The following is an 18,732-nucleotide window of genomic DNA, read 5'->3' on the forward strand; positions in this document are numbered from 1 at the left end:
GTTTGGTTCAGAACAAGTTGAACACCGCTTTCCTGAAAAGTACATGCACCTTATCAGAATTGAGCTCTTCCCTAGTCCACTACTGATCTCAAGCCCTAACGTAGCAATTCCTGGTGTAAAAGTAAGATAGAGGTAGACATAAACAGCTTCTGATTGCACTCAGCTCCAAATGACTTCATTCAACAATTTCAAGAACGTGTTTTTAAAAAGGGAGAAAATAGAACCCAGCAGCATTCTGTAGTATTAATGCCAAAGCTGTGAAGAATGGTTTCTCTCTGTACCACCCTCTGGAACTGGCCCTTCCAGGGAAGGAGCCACCAAAACACTGTAGTCCAGGCAGTCTAGAAGATTACCATGGTCAATAGTACACAAAGCTATTGAGAGATCCAGAAGGATTGATTACCAGCATCTATAAGTGCATGCTACCCATCAGTGTGACCAGGGCAGCTTTTGTGCCAAAACAGGGCATGGAAATGGATCCAGACAATCAGTTTTATCCAAGATAGCCTGGGCATCTACTCACTTGAACAGCTTGCTCAAGAAGAGGATATTCGCTGCTGCAAATTGTTAGAATCCAGTTAAACTCCACTCTTGAGGCAGCTAAGACTGCTCCCTTAGTTGGTGAAGCCACTTCTGTCAGATGCTATAATCTAGGGCAGGGTTCCCCAAACTTTGGTCTCCAGCTGCTTTTGGACTACAGTTCCCATCATCTCTCACCACTGGTCCTGTTAGCTAGGGATGATGGGAGTTGTAGTATATCAATGGAGATGCAAGTTTGGGAAACACTGATCTAGGGGAAGAATCGTGCAGATATGTACAGAGTGCGCTTCTCCAAACACTGGGGATGAACAGTAAGGATGAATGTGAAGGCTATATCCTTGTTAAACTGCCTCCTAAAGTTGCATTTTTGCCAGACTGTCTAAAGGCAACCAGAACATGATACCAGGACCACCAAGTACTTAAAGCACAATCCCTCAGTACAGTTCTTGAAGTTCTAGGTAGACATGGGAATTTAGGCCATTATTTTGGAGTGTGCATGCTGCTCTCAACATGGTGGTTATACAGGTCCACTTTATGTGTGTAAACATATGAAACAGCTGGAAAAGCAGGCACTTCAAGGGCTCTCTCCCTTGAATAATATATATAAAAAATTAAGTTTGCAGGACTGGGAGGCAGAAACCTGGGTTTTCCCATGTGAAATTAAGCTTTGCTTATCATAATTTGCAGAGACAGGTCTCTGATTTGATCCATCTCCGCTCTTGAAAAGCTTGTTGTAATTGTAAATAACGGTTTCCAGGAAAACTAGAGAGAAAAAACAAAATGAAAAGGAAAACAAAACAAAACAAAAAAGGCCAACCATCAAAGGGTACATTCAAAAGTGGCAGGGTAATCTCCTTCCAAAAAAAGGTAGAGTTGGCAAGCCCGCCTGTTCATTGGGGTATTAGAGTGCCGCTGGCTACAGCGAAATTCAAAGCAACATTGGCTAGTGGAGCAACACAATTCATTACTTAGGGTTTTTTATTCCATCATCTCCACAGGTGTGCCTGCCACTTTTACAAACAAAGAAGAGACAGGTCCCTGCCTGGAGGAATTTACAAACTGTGACAGGTATTCACTCCTTTCCATGTCAGGCCTTCTGGAAACAACTGGATCTGACACTTTTCAGGTTTAAAATTTTCCCTTTGACACTTATTTCCTAAAGGCTTATGCTTTCTTCCTTCCTTTTTTTAAAAAAAGCGATTTAAACCTCTTCTGTCTTTAGGCTAGAACTTATCAAAAACATATATTCTTGAATGTAAATTGAATTTAACCACAAAATGCAAACAAGGAGAGAGGCACCAGGCTGTCTTTTCAAAGAACTTGAAAAGAATGTTTCTTTCTTTTAGGAGAGATGGGGTTTCCAGTTCTTTCAGAGTAGGGACAAGGGTTCTGACAAAATAAAAGCCTAACATAAATCTTCCTGCACTCCTACAGTGGGCAAAAGCTCTAATCATCCCATCATCTCCATATACTTTTTGAGGGAAACATATTTCACAGAAAACTGAAGCACAAATCTTTCAGTGTGGATTTATTTATTATTTATTTTTAGGACAATGGGTGCCAACATGAGAGCCTAAAATGTCCGTAAGAATTTATGATTGCATGTGTTGTGTGTGGAACTCATTAGTTTCGTATATTTTATGTATATTCTAGAATGGTTCTCAAACTTTTTTTCCCTGGGTCACTTCAAAATTGCTTGGGGTCTTGGCAGACTACTTAATAACCTTTTTTCCACCACTGCTGCTGTTTTCCTATAAATCAAAGTACATACATAACTAGCATTTTAATAACCGTTGTCTTTCCTTTCTAATATAATGGATATTCCTGTTTTTGTGAGCAAAGTGGATGGATGTGGAGTCTGTTATTTGTCCGCTTACATGCAGCAGTCCAACCAGTGGGGGGTCAGGCTTGCACAAATATGAATACAATTTTGTTTTTCATTCCTTAATAGCTACAAATTTCTATTTACATCAAATACTGCAAGGAAGCCAGCATCAATTCCCCTTCCAAACAGGTGTCAAACTATAACCAATAGAAAACAACACACAATCAACCAAATTCATCCAATGAAAACCACGCAGGCACAACTGACAAAATGTGACCAGTTGTAACTATGGGATGGATCCACACCAACACTGCAATCCTGGCCATGTCCACTCAGAATTAAGTCCTAGTGAATGCAATGGTGCTTACTCCTGGGTAAGTGGAGTTGGTATTGTAGCTGTACTTCAACCCCACTGAAAATAACTTAAGACTAACTTATCACACTTTCAATAGGACCTAGGCCAAGCTACCTTAGTCTAAGTCCAGTCCAATGTATGTAAAGCAGTAAAGGTAAAGGTACCCCTGCCCGTACGGGCCAGTCTTGACAGACTCTGGGTTGTGCGCCCATCTCACTCAAGAGGCCGGGGGCCAGCGCTGTACGGAGACACTTCCGGGTCATGTGGCCAGTGTGACAAAGCTGCATCTGGCGAGCCAGCGCAGCACACGGAACGCCGTTTACCTTCCCGCTGGTAAGCGGTCCCTATTTATCTACTTGCACCCGGGGGTGCTTTTGAACTGCTAGGTTGGCAGGCGCTGGGACTGAGCAGCGGGAGCGCACCCCGCCGCGGGGATTTGAACCGCCGACCTTTCGATCGGCAAGCCATAGGCGCTGAGGCTTTCACCCACAGCGCCACCCGCGTCCCGTATGTAAAGCAGTAGGGTGACACTAATTCAGAAAACTTGCATATTTAACTTCTGGATGAAATCGAAGGAGGCACATATTTTTATTTGGCATGATAATCAAAAACAGTGTGATATTACAAAAATCAAGGGCCTGGAACCAGGTCCTCGTTAGATTGTTCATTAAATCCAGCAGTCCCTGGTCAAAACAACTTTGACTTCCATCATCAGCGGGGGGGGGGGGGGGCGACCCCTAAATCAAATGCAGAGGCAAGTACTCTTCCCTGTTCCACAATCTTTCTGTGGAGCATCTTGAGCAGAGCTTGTGGAATGCAGTCTAAGAACCTCTGCTCTAGATAGTAATAATTAATACAAACCTGGGTATTTTACCATGATTGTTCATAGCTGTTCCCTCTTTCTAGCTGAGTGCAAATCATAGTTTTCTGGTTATTTTCTATCTCAAACCAAAAACATCTTGAGCCTCACAGGGTTTTTTCTTGCCCCTAGTCTGAGTGAGTGCTGCCTGTGCACGATTCTGCTGAGCTGTTTTTTTCAGCCTAGCTTCTGGAAAAACCTTTCCAGACCTGTCTATCTTCTCTGCAAGTTCTCTCCTGACATCGTGTGAAACCTCGGTAATTTTATTCTGATTATAACGCAGCCAGGCTTTTGATGCTTTCTCAATTAACGTTTGTCAAAAGTGTCACAAGCACTTGCAAAAAAAAAAGTGTCAAGAAGCCACTACTGATTCAGATCTTGGGGTGTTGTGAGAAGAATCTAGGAAGTTTTTCCTTATTACTAAGATCTTAGACATTCAGTGACACCATGTGCTTAATTAAGACATTCCTGACGACATAAATCTGTACCAACAATAGTGCAATTAATACTCTCACAGATCCTCTTACTTTTGACAGCTTCTATCTCATTTTAAGCTACACTTGTGCCCTACAGCTTAACATCACTAAAAGGGATCACGATGGCTCCTTTCTGAGGTCCAGTTATGAGGTTAGAATCACAAGAGCATATAATTTCATCCACTACTCTAGATGCAGCTGTTCCAGTGCCACCCATGTGGCTATTAAAATCAATACTGAGACACATCTGCTTTGTCTGAAAAATGATCTGCATCTTTTTTTTAAAGTAATTTTGGGGGGGTGCCCTTTTTGTAAAATCGTTTCCTAAAAGCTCTGCGTATTTGCATGGAATGAGAAACGGCACCAGTTCAGCATTTATTCACCATTCAAAGGCTGAGTGGAGTGGAGTGGCGAAGTCCACACTTCTTTCCCTAAAGGTGGCACCACAGTCATCCAAGCAGACTTGGAATTGTAGAAAAGGAGAAAGGCTTGCAGGCGGGACAGAGATGAGAATCCAGGACTTCTTTATTTTAACGTACAGTATCTAACAATTCAATAAATTGGAAATGGGCCCACACTCGCTGTAGAAATGCTCCCAGAAAGCATCATTTTCCCTGCAAGTGGCCAGGAGCTGTAGTTTTGCAATGGTGTCTAGCACACCAAATGTCATAGCTGCGTCCAGCCTGCGCTGTAGATTAGAAGACAGACAGAATAACTCTTTTTTGGATTATAAAGTTCCCATCTGCATTCTGGTATGAAGAGTGTTGGCAAGGAGCACTTTCACGCAACAGCATTCCTGTTTAAGGAGGGACAGCATTGTTTCTCACATAAAAACAATAAGCATAGCTAGAACAGCCCTTACAGATATGTCTCAAGAATATTGCAGCTGATCAGCCAACCCGTTCAGCTTCCCACCACCATTCTGGCTGCACTTTCTAGCTATGTACCCCCCCTGGAAGTGCCAGATCACAGCTAAATAAATAATTATGGAACACACAGGGTGGAAATCCTTTCGTCACTTTTGAATTTGCTTTACCCCATATGTGCCCACTGGCACTTTTACAGGTGCTACTTAATACCCATACCATATCGATAAGAACTTGATTGTTTATTGATATCAGGCAGGAACCAAGAAGAATTCAGTGAAAGCAGCTGCCTGATATCAATAGGCAATTCTACCCAGATGTTTAAAAAGTTTGTGTGAGTTTTGATTTGTTTTAGTCTATTCTATTGTGGTTTTAACTTTATGCATGTTTTAAATTATGGTTATCATTTTTTAGTGATAATTTTATTGTTTTATCTTTTTGTAAACTGCTTTACTGGTTGTTGTTTTTTTCCACAATGAAGTGGTACATAAATTTTATGAAATAAATAAATGATAATTCAGTGGATTTAGCAGGATATCAGCTGCAAATCAGTAGAACAAAAGAGACAAAAAATTAGGTGATGATAGGATAAGGACTTTGGAAGCAAACTTTAATACATGTTTCAAGGGAAGAAGCTCTAATTGAACTGAGTGGAACTTATCTCTGAGAAGCTGTGGATAGGAATACGCTACAAGTATACTTTTCTCAAATCTGAAAATGTTGGCAAGTAGGTCAGCAGCTATCAGTAAATTCAGAAGAAAACTTTCAGTCATATTTGAGAAATGTACAGGATGAGATCCAAAGAACTATTTAGCTAGTTCTTCAGATGCAAGGGAGATTGAACTTTCGTTCCTGTAAAATCATCGCCTCTCCATCTGCCCCAAAACTTGATTCATCAAAACTAGGTAAGTTCAGGGGGGTGGGGTAAGTGAGCCTTACTCAGTGTGGGTCCAGAGTTCACTGCGAACTATCCTGGTGATCGTTATTCACCAGCTATATAAATATAGGTTGATTTAAGGGGAAGGGGGAAGCTGCGAACGCTAATGAAGTTTGCAACTGGATCGTCTCATGTATCTAACACATTGGCACGTGTTGAAAAGGTGTGCTGAAAACCCAGCAAATAAAACCGCGTCTGGTGTGTGGGCGCAGTAAATACACACAGAGGACCTTGCTAGACTGTGGCCACATTGTCTCCTTGTCATCACAAAGCAAGCTGAAGCAAAATGCAAGAGAGAACAAACCAGTCCCACAGTCAGCTGCTGTAAAATCAAAGACAATAAGATCCTCAAAAGGATGCAATGCAGAAGCATGCCATTGTGCCATACCTAACAGAAATACCTTAGCCCCTAAAAGGACTGGTTTGGAAACAGCATTTTATATGCCATGAAGGTATGCATGAAGAGTGATGGATATTGCACGCTGGGAGGGGATTGCAAAACCATGTTATAGTATAGTTTCAGCACTACAGAAATGGAAAAATCAAGGAGCCTCTTCAGACATGACATTTAAGAGTTCAATAAAGACGGGAGGGAGACTAGTGGGGACAAAGTGTTAGCCTCATCTCCTGTTGTCATTCCTGCTGCCTTTCAACTCGTGGAATGTGGAATTTCTGCAGTAGGGAAACTTTGGTATCTATGAAGGTTCATCTCATCTTTTAGAACCCATAAGAGGGCTAAGGTGAGGGGAAGTTCTGGCAACGCCACAGCCCCTGAAATATGGCGGACACAAGGAATACCTCTTGTTCTATCTCAGGAAAACACACGTTTGGGGTCAAGAATGCCATTCGGCCTTGGGAATGAAAATAACATCTAAGCTCAGGAGGGCAGGTCAGATGTATGTGACAAAGGACTTGTTTCACTCAAAAGGCGAGACAGTCTACAGTGTTTGAACCATTTTTAGGGTAGGAAGCTATGATGCAGTCAGGCGCTGACAAGGCAGAGAGATGAAAGACAGAGGGCTCATTGAGTAGGTCAACATATCATTACTGCTCCCATCACAAGTGAAGTGGCAAAGATTGCTGAGTTTTCCGTAATGGCCCCAAATTAGGCATTCCAACAGAAGAGGCCATGACTTCTGCTGCAGAGGCACTGACCCCATGACATCATTAAGCACTTCATGTTAGGGCAACTTCCTTTCCCCAAAGCAGAAAGGCCCAGAAATACTACCTTCATGCCCTCATTTTCAAATATCCCATCGCTCTAAGCAGCCTGTATAAACTCTGACTGCATAAATGATGATCGCAGAAGTGTTTTAGTTGATTTTCTTTTCCTTAATGACTGACAGTTCAGTTTTGCTCATGGAAGATGGAGGGCAAAATTCGAGATGAACTCTAAAGCTCACATTCTTACAATCCGTACCTTTTAAATCCAATTAATTTATCTAAAATGAATTAGAAAAATTCTCACCGTAATCTCAAAATCACATATTAAAGTATTAAAATCATTTAACTTTACAAAGGCACTGGATATACAGTGGTACCTCGGGTTAAGTACTTAATTCGCTCCGGAGGTCTGTTCTTAACCTGAAACTGTTCCTAACCTGAAGCACCACTTTAGCTAATGGGGCCTCCTGCTGCTGCTGTGCCGCCGGAGCACGATTTCTGTTCTTATCCTGAAGCAAAGTTCTTAACCTGAAGCACTATTTCTGGGTTAGTGGAGTCTGTAACCTGAAGCGTATGTAACCCGAGGTACCGCTGTACACATCAACAAGCTAACTATTAAAATATGACAAAAATGGAGCCATTTCCCCCACTGTTAAAAAAATATATGCAAGAATGTTCTCATAGTCTTAAACTTTTTTTTTTAATAAGAATTTCTAATGATGCATTCCTAATGTGGGGAGGGAGCAAAAAACCAAAGGTTCAACCACCATATCCCAAACACTGCATGATTTGAGTCATCAGGGAGTGTAGGAATGGCATTGCATTCCTCTGTCCGTTTCCTGTGTTTAATTTATTTTATTTCATTTTTTTAATAAAAAAAATGTTAATGCTTTCCTCTTCCCACTGAAACAATGGGAAAGAAATGAGAGAGATTTAGACACCATTAGAAAGTGTGTCTAAATTTCTTCCTAGTTTGGGAGTGCATCAAGGGACCAGAATGGTTTGGGATCCTTCAGGTACCAGCTGTTTCTTAGTTCTCTCTTGGCATGTCTCTGGCCCAGCTCTTTTTTTATCATATCTGATGTTTGGGCCAGGGTGCTAGAACCTTTAGTTGGGAGCAGGAAATCTGACATCAGATTTCTGTCTACAGCATTGGGAGTTCTGTCTCTCTAACTGAGGGATGATAACTGAGATATCCCATGGCCCACAGAACATCCTTCCAACAGTCACAGGACTACACAGCAATGGAATTAATTAGGTATATTCTTACTAACATTAATATGAATTAAATGCTCCCAACAAGCATTTAAATCATATTAATGTTAGTAAGAATCAGCTTCTGGCATTTATAGAGCATGTCTGCATTCCTACCGTATGTTTATATGGTCCTGTGACATGTTTGTTATATGGCAACATAGCACATTTACATAGTGCTTCTACATTACAACCACATAGAGACCATATAGTATTATCACATACAGTACTTCTGCATTCCTATAAAATACTTCTACATAGAATATTTCTGTATTCCTACCGTGCAGTCAGCCTTCAGTCTCCCGCAATGAAAGTAATAAAAGTTTGTAACAGTTGAAGAGAGATATCCAGTAATAACATGTGAAAAAATAGGTAACTAAAAGCAGCTTTGTTGGAGACTACAACCAAAATAACATTCCGGGAATGCAAATTGTTTTTAGTGAGCTTACAAGGGTGTGTGTGTGTGGGGGGGGATCTTTTCATAATTCCACTGCCAAAACAGTCTTCAAAAGCTACATCCTCTGTATTTAATATTTGTATGTGCACCCGCGGTTGTGCATACTGGAGACATTTCCTCAGTGATACAAGTTCCCAAATGACTACTCGTTGGCAGCTTACATAACGACGCAGTCTTTTAAGTAGCCATAGCTATTCTCAAATTGAATACACTGACTTGCATTTGCTCCACCAAGGGGAAATTATGGGATGTTCTAGCATGTTACAAAGATAGAGGCTAATCCTCTTTTCAGGCTCAAACTGCAGACTTGGAAAATGCAAACCTTTGCAGCATCCACGCTGAGAACTACTGCACCTAACTGCATCAGGTTCTTCAAACCACATCTTTCCCAGCCACAGGCATAAAATAGTTTTAAAGTGTATTCAGGACTAAAATCAGGTAAAAACAGCAATGCTAATATGCTTCTTATTCCAAATGGATAGATTGTCTTGAACCTAGTAATGTGGAGCTGAAACTTACCATTGGGTGTGTTGCTATGGAACAAGATGGCCCAGGTACAATTTTAAATCCATTTTTGTGTTTCATTTCATTACAAAACAGGTACTTTAATTGCCAAAATATACTGAAGGGTAGTTTCATTAGCAAGCACTCTATTAAAATAATCTAGTATTTAAAGAAATAGAGATAATAAAGAATGCTTACCTTGAGCGGGGTCAGGGGGACCAAACTCTAGAGAATATCGTAGGATGAAGTTGTTGTTCCACACATACAGTTGATTGTCTCTTGGATTGTAATCCACAGCAGCAATGTAATGGTACATGTTGGGGAAAGGGATATCTACATATTCTCCTCTGAATAACCGAGTGTTGTAAATGTAATCAATCGAGTTCTTGCCGGTTTCACTTTCATTGTCTTGGTATACGGACCGCACAACGTAGAGAACCCCGCATATCATAAAGGCGTTGGATGCTGCCCGTTTGTCATACGTAGTTTCCCACGTTGCCTCGAAACGCAAGGTATAAGGATTCAGTTGGCTAATAACTATCATCCCATTGTTTTGTTCCGTGGCGTAAATGACCCACAAGCCATTTTCATCAACTGCCAAATCAATGTCAGTCTTCCCTCCCCACCTGTAAGGGGAAGTGTCGTGGTAGTTGGCATAATTTATAATTGCCTCTCCACTCTTAATTCTAGTCCTCAAATCGAACTTTACAATGTTCCTAGTTCTTTCCTTGTTAAAAAAGACAGCACCATCGTATACCACAAATCCAGTACCATCCACTCGGTTTGGAAGCTTGTATGTCGTCTGCTGGCGTCCATTTTGGAAGTCCTCTAAAGAAGCATATTCTATCAAAGTATCAGTACGGTATGGAGTCCACGGCATGAAGTATATTTTATCCGCAGCTTGAAGAGGGTCCTTGCACCAGGCACCTGCCTTTTGTTCCGCTTCATATAAATTTGGGGAATCCACAACGGCTTTCAATGTCCCAGGGCAAACAAAAACTAGCAGTCGCAGAGAAGAAGCAAGACAAGATTAATTTTTTAAAAAACAATAAAATAAAATGTGCATGCTACCAATTAAAGTCAAGGTAAAAAAATCACAAGTGACAATAAAGAAGAAAAGATCCAATTAACTGGCAACAATACATTGTAGCTCATATGTAATTAATGCATGTATTACCCTTTGTCATCCATGCTTCTTAAAGTTACCATAGTAACCAGTATGTGAAGTGTTTTCGCTAATATCACCCAAGGTCGCATCTATGGCGCATCTATGCATCTGGAAGCAGATAACTACGCTTGCATTTATGATATTTATGATGAAGACAGGATTTATTCTCCAGACCTTTCCACTGGTGTACACTTCAATGGATTTAAACTCATAAAACTTGTGGAAACTTTAATAAACTGTGAGGTTGAAAACAACAGAGCCTTGATATTATATCTATATATACGGTGGAACCTTGGAAGTTGAACACAATCCGTTTTGGAAGGACATTCGACTTCTGAAACATTTGAATTCCAAGGCCTCTGATTGGCTGACAGCTAGGCTTTTTGCAGACTGGAATCCGTGTCGGATGTTCGGGAGCCGAAACGTTCCAAAACAGAGGCGTTCGGGAACTGAAGTTTGAAGTATCTATATAGATCCATAGATATATGCACTTTTAGTTTTGGGGTTTGTTTGTGTATGTGTAACCCGTGTGTGTGTAAAATATATACACAGATCTTCATTAGGAGCAACAAAAAAATAAAGGACAACCAAAGCGATGGATGAAACAGACCAGGGACCCCTGTAATTATGGCATGCTATGGAGTGGGTTCTGGAAGCCAAGCAAGATGAGGGTTCATTAACAAGATTTAGTCAAGGGTGAGAGAAAGACAGGGAAAGAGAAAGAAAGGGAGGAAGAAAGCAAAAGGGAGTGTCTGTCCCGGAGGAGGTACACCAGACACTAAATCCCGCCACCTGCTTTAAGTAGCCGAGTCAGTTCAGCAGCCCAGCCAGTTTACTGCAAAGTCGACTTCTTTATGAGGGGCGCTTATGAGATCCTGCTGACCACCATAGTTACCAGAGTGTTGTGGGGAAGGGAAGGGGTGGAGGAGGTTAACATCCATAAGGCACATAACAAGGAGCTGGGGGTGGGGGTTTGGGACTATATACGTTATTTACCTTTTTGCTCCACTTCTATTTCAAGCATCGGAAGAAAAATGAAAAAAAAAGTGCAAGGGAAAAAAGAAGAAGATTAACACAAATTGACTATTAGGCGGAGATTAAATTAGTTCACAAGATGTTAAACACAGGGAGAATAAGAAGTGCACTACATTGGATAGAGAGAAACAGACAACAGGAAAACCTAGCAGGAGAAAGATTCTAAAGTTACATAAGTGAACATGGATCAATCATTTTAGTAGGTTAAAGAGGCAGTCCTGAAAATGCTCGTATGTAGTTTCACTTAGTCAACCTGAATAAATAATGAAAGACTTGACTAATGCATGATATACCTATCCTTCCCTTTGCAAAGCCCCAAGCAAAATCCTGTCAACTTTATCTTTTTTTAAAAAAAAACCCTTCTATTAATATGATATGCACATATAGATGTATTATGTATGTCACTATATATACATTTTTTAAATAAGAAAAACCCTTTGGTTTAAGAAGAATGAAGGCTTCAACAAGTCACCCGTGCTCTAAAAATCATAGAAATCACAAGTTAAGGTTGATGCGTTAACTTTCTCACCATGTAAGTAGTAAAGATGTACTATCTCATAGATTGTTTACAAATTGCACACACAGTTCACCTTAACATTCAGGCTTAATTCTCTCTCTTCCTCTGCAAGTTGGCGGCAAAACAGATGTGGGAGGTAGTGCTCATAAAATATTTGCTCTTGAAAGGTTTCGAGTTCTGCTCATATTGAACCAAATGTAAAACCATCAAAGTCTGAACATTATAATAGAATCATGGAATCGTAGAGTTGGAATAGTTTTCCCCAATGTGGGGCTTGAACTGATTAAAGGTCTCATGCTCTACCAATTGAGCTATCTATAGTTTAATGCCCAAATCCTTACAAGACTGCCCCTAGCCTTATCTCTCTGTACACACCCTTCATCTTTCAGCCTTGCTGCATAACCTGTAAGCAATCCCAACTGGGTGGAATCAAATCAGTCCTCCTTGTCTTATGGTATTTGCTAACCAAGGAGGGGGGTGTATTGTTGATTTTGCCCCTGCAGCTCCCTGTTCTAGGGTATCGTCCCAAAAATATTTCCAGGGCTGCTGCTAGAGAGAGAAATTGTCAAAAATCGCTACACTCCTCCTCCTCTAGTGGACACATCCCATTGGACCCAAAGCCTTTGAACAGGCGTGTGAATTCAATACAGCCCGATATTGTAGGCTGTACCATACCTCTCATTTTGCTTACATGGTGCAGAAATTAAAGCGAAACTCTTACGTTTTCCATGCTTTTGCAGACCAGGAGTTATTTGTCACCTTTTACTCTTCTGCTAAACCAACCATTTCTTGTTTTTAGAGGTTCCTTTTAAAAAGGAAAGTAAAGAAAGCAACTAAATTAGATGATTTTTGTGTGTATGTGTGAAATTTTGCACAATGGACATCTGTACAGAGGCTCAGTTTAGGACTCCTTTCCTGTGCTTCCCTGCTTGGTTGTAAGAAGTGCAGCAGCAGCAGGTCCCTTGCCACATGCAAGCCCATTCACACATTATATCAGACCTCAGCAGGTCAACATCGAACTGTGTCTCAAGCACAAAGAAGAACAGAGTGCATGCAGAGCAGACAAGCATTTAGAAGACATCCTGCAAGACATTTTCGTTTTGCAGGTAAGGAACGCTGAAGTTGGAAGTGAGGTTCAAAATCACCTTCCCCTCACAGACACAGATTCACTCTTTCACTCAGATCTGCTCCACCACTGAGCTATGACACCTTCTATTACTTATTTCTACGGCACTACTGATTTCTCTCCTGCTCACATAAACTTCCACAACCAGGCTGATCCTCCTCCACTCCACCATGCGGGAGGAAAGATCACTTTTCCAGAATCTGCAGGCTGCCTCTTTTTGAAATGGCTGTTGCCAAATTAAAGGAAGCAACCTTCAGGGAGGTTACGGTATGCGATTTCCCTAGCTAAATGAGAAAGTGCTTTTTTCCTCCTCTCTTTCCTGAGTCAAATAGCTGGTTCCACAACTTCAGAGAAGAGGTTCCCCTCTTCATGTAGGATGAGAAGACTCAACCTGGCAGAGAGTGGAAATGTGCTCAGAGTTATGCAGCCAGCTCACACCCCAGGAGAGAATACGTTGCTTTCCCCTTCCTTTCAAGGGAAGGCTTTCTCCCATCTCCCTGACAGAACAGGAAAGCTGATTGGAGGAGCAGAAAATAAGCAGTTTTATAGCTGCCAACTAAGCTTCTGCTAACGGGAGAGTCCCAAGGGTTGAGTTCCATTCACAGGATTATCCTGAACTGATTTCCCCTTTAGCCTGCACCACCTTTGCCCGTTGAAAATCTGCTGCACTGCAGAATGAGGTGTGGCACAGGGGGCTGCAGGAGCAAGGGCACATGGGCAAAAAAGTACTGTTCCACTTCTGATGTGCTGGGAACATCTGATGGACTACAGTTCCTTCCACAAATGGAATGGGGATACTTAAGATCTAAGTCTCTGTTGCATCCTGGTTGAAGAGAGACAGTATTGGATGGGAAGCTTCCTTGTCTGCCCGTCCGTCTGTCGGTCCCTCCATCTCTCTCCCCACCCCACCCCCATCCACCTCTCTATCCTGAAACAGCATGGCTTCTAGTTTGCTATGTATGTCACTTTTAGACAATGAGGTTTAGCAAGCATTATATGGCACGCACTATATAACTTGTTCCCCTTTCCACTGATCGAAATGGAAACTTCTGAGAACTCGTAGCTTTAGAAATACCAAATGAATTTTCATCAAACCAGCAAAAGGGGGACCCCTGCAAATATTCTTGAAATGTTTGACGTTCGCTAAAGCACCAAAAGCAATGGGAAAGCAAGAAGAAAAAGAAAGAATCTCTTTGAAGGGGAGTGGAGGGTGGAGAGGGGAGGGAGAAAAGCCACCACAATTCACCATGGCTAGCTAAATAAATAAATAAATAAAGTGAGGGAGCATACCTTATTTATTTATTTATTTATTAACAAATCTGTATGAAATTTAATCAGTTGATAAAACTTTAAAAATAGATACTTTGTTCAGAAGTCACACAAAACAACTTGAACTTGTGTAAAACGGAGGTTTCAGTCTTTAGAACAGAGAGATGTGCTGAAAAACCAGGTTGTCTTAACTACGGAACTTCTCCTGAGGCTTCATAACATAGTAAAAAAGTGTTATATGTATATTATATTTCTTATTCCCACCATTTGATTGCGCCCTGCCCTTCTTTCTTATAAGGGGAGGTGGCTCATTTGTGTTATTATTATTTTTGCGGGGGGTGCTTTTGTAGTGCTGGATATTCATGAGAAATGCAATGACTTTTTAATCTTGACGTGAAACATCTGCTTAAGAGACATAAGCACAAAACTCTAGAAAGAAGAAACAAAGCACAGTAAGCAATTAAAAGAAGAAAAGTGAGCACCAGAAACTTAGCCCACTCAGAAATTCTTCAGCATACAATAATCTCAAATCAGAAGCCTAGTTTACAAAGCGAATCTTACCAAATATTCATAAATCTCTATGAAATCTTTGCCCCGCCATCCCAATAAAAGAAAAACGTGGAGTGGGGGGTTGGTTAGCTAATGCAACTTACTCAATTCCAAGGCAGGAGTATATTAAATACTTGTAGATAGATATCCCAGTACAGCAATCTGTTCTGGTCAAGGCAGTGCAACAAACGGAGCTGATTTCTGTGCACATAGGATTGCATGCACATAGCAGCTTTCTCCATTGAAATGAATTGGAAAGCTTGCCAGTGGCGTAGCGTGGGGGGTGCAGGGGGGGCCGGCCGCACCGGGCGCAACATCTGGGGTTAGGGCAAATCCACAGGTTAGGGGGCGCAAATCCACAGGTTAGGGGGCACAAATCCATGGGTTAGGGGGCACAAATTACTTGCCTTGCCCCGGGTGCTGACAACCCACCCTACGCCACTGAAGCTTGCACATTTATCAGAGTAAATGAAGGACTCGGCATTGGGATAAGAATGTATAAGCTAACTTTTGTCCAATAATGGCTAGCTATAAAAAGTGCATTATTTTGCTAAGGAGGAAAAGCATACACCTTGGAGAAAATGCTGGCCATGCCATTCTTTATGTAGCATGTCTCAATTGCAAGCTAATGTACACAATATTTTATAATAAATATACTTTTTAACAACGGCATTATCCACGAAACATTTTCCTGCCAAAGACATGACTGGTACATGAAACAATCATGTTGCATTGTGTCACATCATAATCCACCAATAAGAGGAAGATTGCACCTGCTTAGGATGAATAGTAGTAAAACAGTGGCATAAAGACAAGGATAACATAATTATTAGTGAGATGTCGGCTGTGAGTGCACAGTTGTACAACTGTGCATTTTCAGGGACAGATGGGTTTGCTAAAGTAAACAAAAACTGCAAGTTCAATCAGTGCAGCTAATGAATGGAACACTTGAATATTTCCCACTGAATTCCTGGGTCCAAGCAAGGCTTAAAATAAAATATCATGCACAGATGTAGGAAGTGGTGCTTCTGATGTGCTTATTAATCCTAAAAGGACTGACTTGGGTTATTTGAAGTATCAACATATATTGTGCAGTATAATTGAGAGAAATGTCAAGTGGGGTTCTCTCAATTCCTCTGTAATTTAATCAATAACACTCTTATTCAAGGAAAAAGCAATGCATTTTTAGCTTGATTTAGAATTCTCATTTTAGTAGCAATTCATCTACAGCAGCTTTCTTGTTGAAAAGGTTTTTTGGGGGGAGCAGGAACCATTGGCAGTAGACGGGATTTTTGAAAAAACGAAACAAATAGAGAGCTATTAGAACCCAAGACACTTAATCAATTGAGAAGAATCCTCGCAACAGTAATACATATCTAAATGCAGTCCATAAAGAAGCAAGAAGACAACAAATGATGCGAGGGTTTCGTATCCTGTATGATACATAGCTCTAATCATTTACCAAAGAATCCAATTACAGCACCATTCCAGGTTTCAGTGAATAGATGGAGTTGCAATGAGATTGCAGAACAAGTTCTGTTGATATTTGTTTCAATCATTTTAGGAAGGAATGCCACATCCAAAAAATAATGGAAATGTGTGTGAACACTGGAATGGCCAGCTACCATAGTCAACATTTGCCTGAACAAGTCTCTGGGAGGGCATGGTGTTACTCCATAATCCAAATTGCAGTTTTGAATTTTTAAGTGATGACAGGAATTGTGCACTGTGACAATGGAAGCACTTGAAAAGTCACCACAGTTTTTATCAGGTGGGTGAACTCTCCGAGACAGATGCCATGTTCTGTCCTGTTAAGTGACGGCAACAGAGAACCGAAAAGGCCAGAAGTGCTAAAGGAAAAGCAAGAAGAAGGGTGACTGCAGTTGTGCATTGGTGCTACTAGGTCCAAAAGACCAAGAGTGTGATCCAATGCATTTCAACTCAGATCTAAATCCTACTGGGCCTACTCCCAAGTAATATGGTAGAGAACTGCAGCCTGGTAAATCTGGAAGATTGCCCTGAAGCTGGTCTGCCGAACATGTCTTGGGATTGATCACACTCTGTAGTGACTGGTATGTTTTCCACATTTATACTGCCGCTGCCTCTGGAGAAATGCTAAATGGTAAATCTGGGTCTGACAGCCTCCATCAGTCCCAATTAGGAGACAATCAAAGATGATGGCAGGTGGGAACCCAACCTCATCTCCTGTTTCCCCACTCTTGTTGTAAAGTGTGATGGCAAAAGGCAATTTCTTTAACTGGCTTCTTACGGCAGGTATATTGACTATCTGGGAATGCATGTGCCCGCTTCACACTTAGATGCTTTCCACAGGCAACACTATTGTAAGTGTGACAGGCACTCCTATAGGTTACCATTAAAAACATATACCGGTAGGTATACAGAAAATTATGGCAGTGGCCCATAAACAGGCATTTTCTGTCATTGCACCTTCTCTTCTGAAAGCCCTTCCCTGTGCTATATACTTCACATGCCCCTTGAATACATACTGTTTTTGCTTTTCCCAACCATTAATTCTGGACCCTATACCCTGTATTCATTGACACTGTTATTATAGTTGAGGTTTTTTATACTGATGTTTGTTTATACTGTTTATATGTTGTACACTAAATGTAACACGGAGAGCATGAATTTACTACAAGGAGCAAGCTTTGGCACTCTGCCTAGTTCACTTTTCTTCCAATCTTGGAATTTTCCTCCCATTTCCTTAACTTTCCCCCTCTAATTTCCCCATCACAAGAGACTATTCGTAATCTGTACTGAGCTCCAAGGATTTATAAGGAGAAAAATCATTATTCTCTTGCTTTTATATGCAATCACTGTGCATTCTAGGCTATATGGCAGGACATAAATCACAAGTAAATGAATGCTATGGCTCCCTGAGATCTCCATGCTCTTTGGGGGGGGGGGGTGGCAGTGCTTCAAAGTATGCAACCAAGGAACCTTTCCTCACAATTTAGGTCCCTTAAGCAACTTTGGTTCTTGGGATGCTGGTTCACATGCATCCTTCTTAACACAAATGTTTTGCATACCATGGCTTAAGATGGCACTGTAGGGAAACAAACAAGGAGAAACCCAGATCTACTCATCACTCATGGGTCCCTTAGATGGAAGTGACAGGAAAAATGAAATGCTGTATGGGCGGAAGAGTCTAAAGGAAAAAAAATGTTCACCCACCAAAGGTCAAGTGTGGGTTAGCCAAAAAACAAAAACAAAACAAAAACCGAGGGGCTACAGACTAGAAACTGTGCAGTCAGTCCCTTCATGCTCACTAATCATGCTCAAAATAAAAGTAATTGACAGTGCAGTGTATCAGAGCTCTATTAGCAGAAAAGGAGCGCAGAAGATGTGTATTGCTAGACAAGGATGGTCTCTTCTCTCCTTGGCCTTGAACCTGAAACACATGATGGATGTAAGTGCATTAACTCAAGCACAGGGGAACAGAGCAGTGCAATTCAGTGCTTTGATGCAAGTACACAGGGTGCACAATGACAATTTCAGAAGCAGCGCTGACAAGGTTGTAGCAAAAGTGACACTAGGGCTTCAGATATTCCAGTAATTCAGACACTTGTTGCAGCTCAATAAGGACTGTTGCAAACCACTTCATGTAGATACAGAAAACTTCAGTCTCATTACAAAGGGAATGTCAACCTTAAAAGAAGAAGACCACAGAGAAGGATTGGGGTTTTGTACAGAGAGAAGAAAGCAGATTTTTAAAACAAAACTTCAAAAGAAAAGAGAGAGAGATTTAAAAGCAGGTAGTTACAGAAAAGCAGGGAGATTGAAGTAAGTAAATAAAGCTCATCTGAACAT

At 41.2% G+C, this 18,732-nt stretch overlaps 1 protein-coding gene across 24 annotated transcripts in view; it reads right to left on the minus strand.

Moving 5' to 3' along the window:
* The window catches only part of ADGRL2 (adhesion G protein-coupled receptor L2), a 560,560-nt gene that overhangs the window by 48,826 nt on the left and 493,002 nt on the right, over positions 1-18,732 (minus strand). For 22 of the 24 annotated variants that reach the window (XM_077928532.1, XM_077928531.1, XM_077928533.1 and 19 more), the window contains one exon: positions 9,436-10,236. In XM_077928532.1, the coding sequence (XP_077784658.1) occupies positions 9,436-10,236 (801 nt within the window). Of the gene's footprint in view, positions 1-9,435; positions 10,237-11,401; positions 11,657-18,732 lie in introns of those variants that run through there. The other 2 variants (XM_077928540.1, XM_077928549.1) reach the window with 2 other exon arrangements.

This window comes from Podarcis muralis, chromosome 5 (assembly GCF_964188315.1).
Source record: "Podarcis muralis chromosome 5, rPodMur119.hap1.1, whole genome shotgun sequence".
Taxonomy (NCBI): Eukaryota; Metazoa; Chordata; class Lepidosauria; order Squamata; family Lacertidae; genus Podarcis; species Podarcis muralis.